Genomic DNA, 9,954 nt, shown 5'->3' with positions numbered 1-9,954 from the left:
TAATTTAGTGTAAATGTAATCTCTAAGCTATGAAAGATGACTGGAATACGCTGGGACCAGGGAGTTATATTGAACAGCAAATGCATTTCCAGAGTACCGCTGCCTCAGAATACCAAACTCACTTCATCAACACATGAAGGTTATCAGGCATCCCACAGCTGCTCACAGAAGACCGACACCGATTTGATAACAAACTGAATCGACCAAGAGATCGCTGCAGCTCATTTCGCAGCAGCTCCTCGTCTGACTGAAGCCGAGTCCCTCTGGCTGAAGGGGAACAAGACGTCCTCTGGGACAGACACTGTAACCGTCGGGGTATGCAACACGTCCCAGCCAATCCAAACACTTGTTTAACCTATCAGAAGATTGGAGCTCAGCTCAGTGATTTCAGTGGGGGTCAGTGAGTGAGTGAGTGAGTGAGTGTGTGTGTGTGTGTGTGTGTGTGTGTGTGTGTGTGTGTGTGTGTGTTAGTGTGTGTGTGTGTGTGTGTGTGTGTGTGTGTGTGTGTGTGTGTTTGTGTGTGTGTGTGTGTGCGTGCGTGCATGCGTGTGTGTGTACTGCGTAAAGTTACCATACTCCTGTGGGGAGGGTTTGGGTTTAGCGTTTTATTTATGGTCTGAGTCGAGCTCAGTGACAGTAGGCTTATCCAGACACACGTTGTTTATTTGCCCTGAATTTATACAGCGTGCATTTGCATTCCATAAAGGCACCAGGGAGAACCTCTCTGCTTTGCTCTTCAAAGTTTACGTGTGTGTGTGTGTGTGTGTGTGTGTGTGTGTGTGTGTGTGTGTGTGTGTGGTAATAGTGTGTGTGATGTTTGCTGTTGCAATGAGCCTGCCACCCCAGGTAGATTCGATCCAACCTACTGCTCACTTGCTGACAAACACACACACAAACACACACACACACACACTGATACGCACACACACACACACTCATTTACTCACTCACACACACGGTACCTTACTTTAAGACTTGAGCACTATCTCCCTATGCAGCCTGGTCTCACTTGGCAGACTTCAGAACTCAACGTTTGCCTCCAAACGTCATTTCTAGACGGCATCATACAGTTATAAACGTCGGCAGATGACGTGGGATAGGCCTTAGTTTTTGATTGGTTGTTCTCAGAGTTTTGTGGTTGGTTGTTCACATTGGAACACGTGATAGAAGAGGGGTATAATTTTGAGCTTTTGAGAGTGGGTTGTTCTGCAGCTGCCCTAGTGGCCCTTAGAGGTGGGAAATCAAATGGCCGGTCTGACCTGATCTGGGAGATTCTGTGTTGTATGTACAGGATTGAAAATATAGGCAGCCGTGTGGTGTTTTTATGGGTACCTGGGCACTCTGGGGTTGAGGGCAACGAAATATCAGACAGTGTGGCCAAAAAAGCTCTGAAGAAGGAAACTATAGATCTGAAGGTGCAGTTAGGAAAAAGTGAATGTCTGAGCATTTGCAGAAAACAACTAGAGCACCAGTGGCAAAGAGACTGGACAGAAGAGAAAAGGGGCAGGCAGTATTTTTCTGTGCAACTATCTGTCAAAAGAAGGAAGAATACGATGTACTCTGGGAGACTGGGACACTGTGGGCTAGCCAGTTCTTTGAATATAGTGGGTATCATCCAGATGGACTTTGTGAGTGTGGGCAGCTGGAGACAGTCAAAGATGTCATGCTATCATGTAGTAAATATAGGAACAAGAGACAGCAGCTGTTTAGGGAACTGGCAGATCTGGGCGTCATTGACTTTTCCTTGAAGGCTATTTTCACACCAGAGTCAAACTACCATCATGTCGGAAGAGCAGTCTTGAGATTTCTCCACTCCACTGATCTATATTCCAAAGTGTAGGGCAAACCATTAAACCCCCAGCCTGTGGAGGGCAGCATTACACTCCCCAGTGTACAGCCTGCCGAAATCTAACTGAAGAAGAAGAAGAAGAGGGTGGGTTGGATGGGTCAAACAACTTTGGTGAGATAACACAGAGTGCAAACTAGCTGGCGAAACTAGCAAACAACAACAAGCGACTAACAAACAACACTACTAGCTAGCCAACTAGCTCACATTCTTACTCTCATTAACTAGCTCACATTCTTACTGTCATTATTATTAGCTAGCATTAGCTACTGTTCTTATAGCTACTGTTGGAATTAGCTAGCTAGTGTTAGCTATTCACAGTGTAAACAAGCACCATCCACATCAACACAGGGGATAGACGTGGACAAAGGGATCAGGCTAATTTACGAAACTGGACCCAGGAGTGGAGCTACTCGGGCGGCGCTTAGTGGGCGCGCTCCGCATATCGCAATACCCCTGCGCACCCGCACGCCTCCAGGCAGGGGTATTGCGATCAAGGCTCCGAACCGGTTCAAGGAACGGAAACGAAAACCGAAAACGAACGGTATTTTACGAGGAACAGAAACAGGAACGAAAACGAAATGGTCTTTAATTGTTCCAGAACAGAAACGTTAATTTGAAATCTTTAAAACCGGTTAATAACGTTATTTTTTCGTTCTTTGTAGTAGGCCTATATAACTTAAAAAATGTTTTAAAAAAGAAGAAAGCTGAGCCTTTTATGGCCGAATAGGCTAAATTAAATTTATTAAATTTGTAGCCAACATCTTGTCCTGTTTTTGTAATGTAGCCTAGGCCCCTAAATCTGTTATTTCACAGTCAGGATCTTAAATGCTTGCTTAGCGAAATGAAGAGATTTAGATATTACAACAACACACCATAGCCTAGTTCAGACTCGATGTTTCTCAAACTCTGCAAGCTAAGATGCATGACTATTCTTGATGTTTCCCAACCACTCAGCGGCAGCCAAGCACGCGTTGCGCAGGGCTGTCACACACTCTCCTTTGTTTGCCAGTGCAAAACAGTAGCCTAGTTCAGCCTGTCCTTACAGCTTATTACTTAGCAAGGATATCAATGTGATTTATTTTGTTTAATTGAAGAAGAGTAGGCTAGCCTATAGCCTGTAATGTTTCAGTAGGCTAAAACTAGATTTCAAATAAAGACCGCGGATCAGAGTGGGCAATAACGTTCGAAGGCAAATGTATTCCAACATTGGTCCACAAAGAATGATGCAAATACTAAAGTGAAAGAAATAATAGCCTACTGTGCAAATATGTTTTATATGGACCTGCGTGTCTGCAATAAAGTTCCTCTATCTTTATAACCAACATTCAGCGGAAGCCAATTTTCACTCGTTGCGCATCTCGCTCCAAGTATGGTTTGGCTATTTAAAACACGGAGTACTTTGTGACAGTTGCTTGGATGTATACTAGTATCTATACTAGGATGCATAAACCTACTAGGATGCATAAACCTATGTTTTGCGAATTTAATGGTCTGCCTCCTTCAGAGTTCTACTCGGCAATTAGGCTGTGAAAGCGAGCGCGCCTCTTGGAATCTAGTCATGACATATTGTTGCACAGATTTCCGTCACGTCTTGACTTTCACAAACCAAATGATTAGGCTACATTAATTAATATGAGCACACTTTAGTGACAATGTGCCGTGCAACCCTGATCATTGAATAGCATAAGTTAAATTACTATAATATTAAAGACCGCGGATGGCAGACGATAGGCAGGCGCCAAATCCGGAGCTCCATACAAAAGGAATGCAGCATAAACAATAGGGATTGCGCAGATGAATGAATGAGGTGACAAATTATTTATAAATAACATAAAACGAAATAAAACGAAATAAAAACAAACAATAGGCCTACAGGCGCAGAATAAAATAGCTTGCAGCAACAGTACAAGAAAATATTTTAAAAAGGATGATGAGCTATGATGATGACTTAAGATAGACCTGTGCATAGTTTACGGTGTGGATTAAGGGCATGCGGGAATAGGACTAATGTTGCGTATTTCTTGTAAAATAATCAACAAGGCTACACTACAGCACACATCACCAAGGCTAATATTGTTGGCAATAAGGCCACCACAACCCTAGACTTGTTGATTAGGTTATAGCCTACCTTACAAGAAATACTGAAATACCTATAGAGTCTTAATAGGCTAACACCCCCGGAACGGTGAACGGAACGTTATTTTTCGTTCTTAACCGGTTCAGGAACGCTCTGTTGGTGGCGGAACACGAGAACGGAAACGTTAAATATGCTGGTTCTGCTCGGAGCGAACCGATTGAAAAATAATTTCGTTTTTAAGCCCTGATTGCGATATGCGTAGCGCGCCCACTAAGCGCCGTCCGAGTAGCTCCACTCCTGGAGGAATGCCAAAACATAGACTGCACGTTGACTCCCCGCACAGTCAGTCACACTGCAATGTGTGTATCTGTGTGTGTGTGTGTGTGCGTGCGTGCGTGCGTGCGACATTGGGCCCAGTTCATTATTCCCTGGTGGTACTGACATTGTGGAGGTTTCGGCAGGCTGCCTCCATTATCCCTGCTGGTATGACCAGACACAGATCACAGCACACACTGCACCTCCAGCCCCACACACACACACGCACACACACACACACACACACACACACACAGAACCACGGGACACACACATCCAGCTACACACGCTGTCTAACTGGGCAAGAGTGTCTGTGTGGGAGAGAGAGAGTGTTTCTGACAGAGAAAGAGAGAGAGAGAGAGTATGTGTTTGAAAGGGAGAGTGAGAGGGTGTGTATTACTGTACGTGCCTCTTTTGAAGGTCGGGGAGTTAAAGACAGCTTGACAGCATTGTGCGTTAAAGATGTCTCCTCATACATGAACAAAATCATCAGTTCAAGAATTTGTACACCGTCACTGTCTCTCCGCACTTTTCTCACGCTCCGTTTCGACCCCTCACACTACACACACACACACACATACACACACACACACATACACACACACATACACACACACACACACACACACATACACACACATTCACTGATGAGCTTCACCGCGTGACATTCGGAGCAGGGTAATAAAAAGACTGGGAGGTAATTTCTAAGTGTGTTGGCGTCGCATTGAGCAAAGCCTTGGCTAGTCTATTGATCACCAAGGTTTATGAACCTTCGGTCTGTCACAACCCATCTAGCTCCTTGGCTTCAAGCAATGTCCTTAATCACCTGGTATTAATAAATCAGAGCCCCCTCTGCTGCCCCCCCCCCCCACACACACACACACAGCGTACTTGTAAAGGTGACAAATGATTTTCGCCTTGATGGAGACTTCCAGAACGACAGCCTTGGTGACAATGATTGTAAAACTCTCCTGTCCGGTCACCCTCACCCACACACACACACACACACACAAACACACACACTCACACCCAGACTCACCCTGTCCTCCTCCTCTCTCAGATCGGGCATGGTGCTGATGCACAGGCTGACGACGGTCACCACCACCATGACCACGGACAGGCAGGCGAAGATCTTCCCCGGCAGGCCGGACTGCGGGTTCTCCACCATGTCCCTCAGGGCGTTCATGAACCTGCGATACCTGGTCTCCTCCACCACGGGCTTCTGCAGCGTGCTCCTCCGCCGGTACTCCTCCTCGCACCGCTCGTGCTCGTTCACCTCCTCGATGCGCGTGTACATCTTCCGCTTGCAGCAGCGCTCCATGTACGTCATCTCCACGCCCCAGTACGTCATCTCGTCGTGGAGCGACAGCACGCACATCTCACGCAGCAGCCGGAGCTTGCCGGCTGCCAGGAAGTTGAGGATCACCCGGAAGGCGGAGGGGCTGCGGTCGAAGAAGTACTCCCGCCGGACCTCGTCGTAGTCGTCACAGATGCTGGCGATGTCCTCGGGGCTGGAGCAGGAGCGGAGACGGCCCAGGCGCGACAGGGGGAACTGTTCCAGCGTGCTCCAGGGTAAGGTGTAGCGGTTGCCCCCCACGTTGATGACCGCCAGCAGCTGGTGGTCCACCGGACCTAGCTCGTCCTCCTCCACTCCTCTGCGCAGGAGCTGGGCTCTCTTGTAGTACACACCCTGAACCAAATGCACACAGAGGGAAGATCACCAGAAGATAGGTAGATACCAATGGGGAAAAAAAATACTGACAATAAAATTGTGATAAAAAAAAAACCAAAAGAGCCCCTCACCTTGATGGTCTCTGTCTCAGGGATCTCCATGAAGATGCGATCCAGGCTGCTGTCATCGCTGAGCGACAGGTTGCTGAAGTCATGGTTGGCGTTGCTGATGATGGGCATGGTGGCATCAGGGTGGGCAGCCTGGGCTTGCTGGCTGGCTTGTCTACTGGCTTGTCTACTTTCTTATCTAATCGCCTGTCTACAGCCTGGCTGGCAGGCTTGTCTAATAGCTGGCTGGCTGGCTTGCCAACTGATTAGATCTGACTGCCTGGCTGCCTTGCCAACTGGCTGGCTGCTTTTCCTAATAGCTGGCTGGCTGGCTTGTCTACTGACTGGCTGCTTTTCCTAATAGCTGGCTGGCTGGCTTGTCTACTAGCTGGCTGGCTGGCCTGCAAATAGCTGGTCGGCTGGCTTGCCTACTGGTTTGTCTACTGGTTAGCTTGCTGGCTGATTAGATCTAGATGCCTGGCTGTCTGAGCAGCATCACTATCGGACCTGGCCAATCACAAAGTAGGGTCTGGGCTGGGCCGTCATACACTGAGAGAGAGGGAAAGAGAGAGAGAGAGAGAGAGAGAGGGAAAGAGAGAGAGAGAGTAACGGTGTTAGGGTGCCATTCGCATTACAGGGCGTTAGGGTACCGTTCGCGCATCCTTATGAGGCCACACTGGGGGGGCATGAATACGGCAGGAAAATATAGCAATGTTTTTACAATAAAACAGCTCGAACTGACTATTTACTTTAGAACCCCATTCCTCAAGTAGAGAGAGAGAGAGGGAGAGAGAGAAAATCTTGGTGAGACTGCAGTGGCACACGCTCCTCCCCCTCCTTTAAAGCTCTGTGTATCCAGCAGTGACTGACAGACACATTGAAGACTCTGCTGGCGCAGCCTGCTCTACTGCACTGCACACCTGAGGCGCGAGGCTACTTAAGGTCCACTTGATTCGTTGACCTTGCCAGCAGAGGTCTGTACACTTCCACTGATTCTGTCAAGATTCTGACTTAAAAAGAAGCAAACCTGAAGAGGAGTGTTTCCCCTAGGTCTTCTGCAGAGTCAAAGGAGTACAGTAGGTCTATAGTATATGTCTATAGTACAGGTCTATAGTAGGTCTATAGTAGGTCTATAGTATTGGGTCTACAGCCTCAGATGGCCCCAGACGTATATGTGATGTCACCAGCTCCTGTGAGATTATTGTCATGGAACCGACAACAGAATAGTCACACTAGCTTCAATCATCACCTACAGACATCACATGACTGACTACTTGTACATCTCAACTAAAATTGTATCTCCTTCTCCTTCCTGTCACTCTCCCTTTCTCTCTCTCACTCTCTCTCATACACACACACACACACTGACGAGCCTAGGCACTGAAGGTTTCTGACATCATGCATGTTGTGTGTGTGTTTGTGTGTGTGCGCGCGTTTGTGCGCATGCGTGCGTGTGTGTGTGCATGTGTGTGTGTGTGTGTGTGTGTGTGTGTGCATGTGTGCATGTGTGTGTGTGTGTGTGGTAATAGTATGATACATGAGTAGCTAACTATTACTCGAGGGCATGTATGTATGTAAGTATGACTTGAGGGCATGCCTGTGCAGGCACGCAATATATACCGTGTGTAAATAAATACTGTATGTACAGTATAGCCTACAACATTGAGCAGTATGTGCTCATCTAAAATGTGCATAATGTGCTTAAGGCATGATTAACAACGCATAACTTAAGACTACTTAGATAAAGATGGAGGTGCTTATATCACTCATAAGACTGGAAACATCAACTCCTATCTGAGGCTTAATACGGGGCGGCACTTAGCTTGGAGCGGCTGGCTGGTGTTCACAAGCTCACGGCATTGTGCCGAAGTGTCCTTTCAGAACAAGACACTGAACCCCATAATCGCTCACGTGTGGCAGGATGGGGCAGTATCTAGTACTGTCGCCTCACAATAAGAAGTTCTCCGGACCTTTCTGTGTGGAGTTTGCATGTTCTCCCCCTGTTTGCAAGGGTTTCCTCCAAAATGAACCCAATACAAAAAACCTGCAGAAGAACAGATGCTCTTCAGTCCGGTCTCTGACCAGGACTTGGACTGAGCACTTGCACTTGGTCCCCGGGCCCCATGAACAATGGCTGCCCACTGCTCCTAGCGGCTCCTGGAGGAGAACAGCTTGCACCGGCGACCACCGAAGATGTGTGTGTGTGTGTGTGTGTGTGTGTGTGTGTGTGTGTGTGTGTGTGTGTGTGTGTTGTGTGTAATGTGTTGTCCTCACTCACGCGTGTTTGTGTGTGTGTCACCTGTGGCCAAAAAAAGACCCTCTCAGGGTCCACAGTGGACCGCTGATAGCCGTTGTAATCACGGAGACCTTAGCTAATGTTAATTCTTCAGGCCCTCCCTGTACACAGTTCCATAAATCACAGTTGTCAAGGTGTTTCATTTGGACCCGGCCGAGGGAAGAGGAGAGAATGATCAACTATTTATTAATAGAAACGCGGGTAGGAGAATTCCCAGTGGAGAAGGGAGGGCTGCTTTGCCGACTGGAAAGTTAATTGGTTGAAGTGTTTTAGCGACGCGCTGCTGTTATCAAGAACACACTCCCACTGCGCGCAACCGTGACGGACATAAGATAAGACAGACTGAAGATGCTGCTGCTCAGTTACGAGGCCCTTTTCGAGCTATCTTTAATGAGATTTTTTTAGACTTCACAGGGAGTAGTCCAACCACAGGTCTCTCTCTCTCTCTCTCTCTCTCTCTCTCCAACCCCCCCCCCCCTCTCTCTCTCTCTCTCTCACACACACATACAACCTCATACACGTGCACACGCGCGTGCACAGTCTACTGTACGTACACACACATAAACTCTTTCACGCACACACACGCACTCACGCACACGCGCGCGCCCCTACGCACACGTAGGCTACAAATAAGTCCTGAATCCGAAAATATAAAAGTGCCTGTTTATGAACTTAGCAAATGACAATTCTAGCGTTTTCGAGATCGAGGAACGGCGAGCACTGTTATGCAATAAGAGGAGCCAATTATCGGTTTATAATAAATCTATAAAGATAACGTAAAGTTGAATTGTAAAACCATCTCTCGGGAGATCGGGTTGAGGAATTGCTTCGCCGCAAAGCCTGCAGTAGGCTATCACCATTCATCTAGTGCAGAGTGGAGACTCGTTTCATCTTTTATAAAAACATATTGTACATCAGATCATCCGGACAGGTAACACCTGACCAAATAAAAATATAATCAATGATTAGGCTATAACCTACATTTTAATCCTAGACATTAGTGCGATTCTGGATTAGGCTATAGTCACTATATTGTTATCTAAAAGAAAAATGTGCCAATTATAGTTCGTTTGAAATACTACCTTCAATACATAATTACGGACGCGTAGCCCACAACTGTATTAGTTTACTTTGAAGTGGACTTGGTCGTGGTAGTTTGATATAACTGATTTGCTGAAATTAAACCAATTGAAAACTTGTCACGTACCATTTTGTGGAGAGACCAGCTTCATCTCTCCAAAAACGAATCTATCTCTCTCTCTCTCTCTCTCTCTCTCTCTCGCTTCTCGATCACTCAAGATCTGCGAAAGATGTCTCACCAAAAAATATCAGCTGCCACATTGTGCCTCCGCGGTGAAAAAAAAGCCTTCACAAACCTCCAAATATCTGAACGGGGCTCCAGAGTAAACAGTGTTCCGGATCTCGGGGAGGAAAACCGCTCCGGTAGCCTAGTGTCCCGTTACAGTCCCGTATGCAGGAGGGGTGCGATGATGTGCGCCTGCTCCACGATGAGGTGTGCGGGTAAACAAGCTCAAGTTTGAGAAGAAGAGTGGTCCTTGCGTAAATGATTTCTTTGGACTTTCACTGACGGTTGTCACATTTCAGATATTTGGGCATAAACTATCTTTTAAAGGCTGC

At 47.0% G+C, this 9,954-nt stretch overlaps 1 protein-coding gene across 1 annotated transcript in view; it reads right to left on the bottom strand.

Moving 5' to 3' along the window:
- Positions 1 to 6,152, bottom strand: part of kcng4a (potassium voltage-gated channel, subfamily G, member 4a) — a gene marked incomplete at both ends in the record, with an annotated part of 24,407 nt that extends 18,255 nt beyond the window's left edge. The window contains 2 exons of the mRNA XM_084452492.1: positions 5,281 to 5,931; positions 6,045 to 6,152. Of these exons, the coding sequence (XP_084308618.1) occupies positions 5,281 to 5,931; positions 6,045 to 6,152 (759 nt within the window). The remainder of the gene's footprint in view (positions 1 to 5,280; positions 5,932 to 6,044) is intronic.
- Positions 6,153 to 9,954: the final 3,802 nt, after the last annotated feature.

Source organism: Borostomias antarcticus, assembly GCF_949987555.1.
Source record: "Borostomias antarcticus genome assembly, chromosome: 18".
In the NCBI taxonomy this organism is placed as follows: Eukaryota; Metazoa; Chordata; class Actinopteri; order Stomiiformes; family Stomiidae; genus Borostomias; species Borostomias antarcticus.
This window is presented reverse-complemented; position numbering and strand designations above follow the sequence as displayed.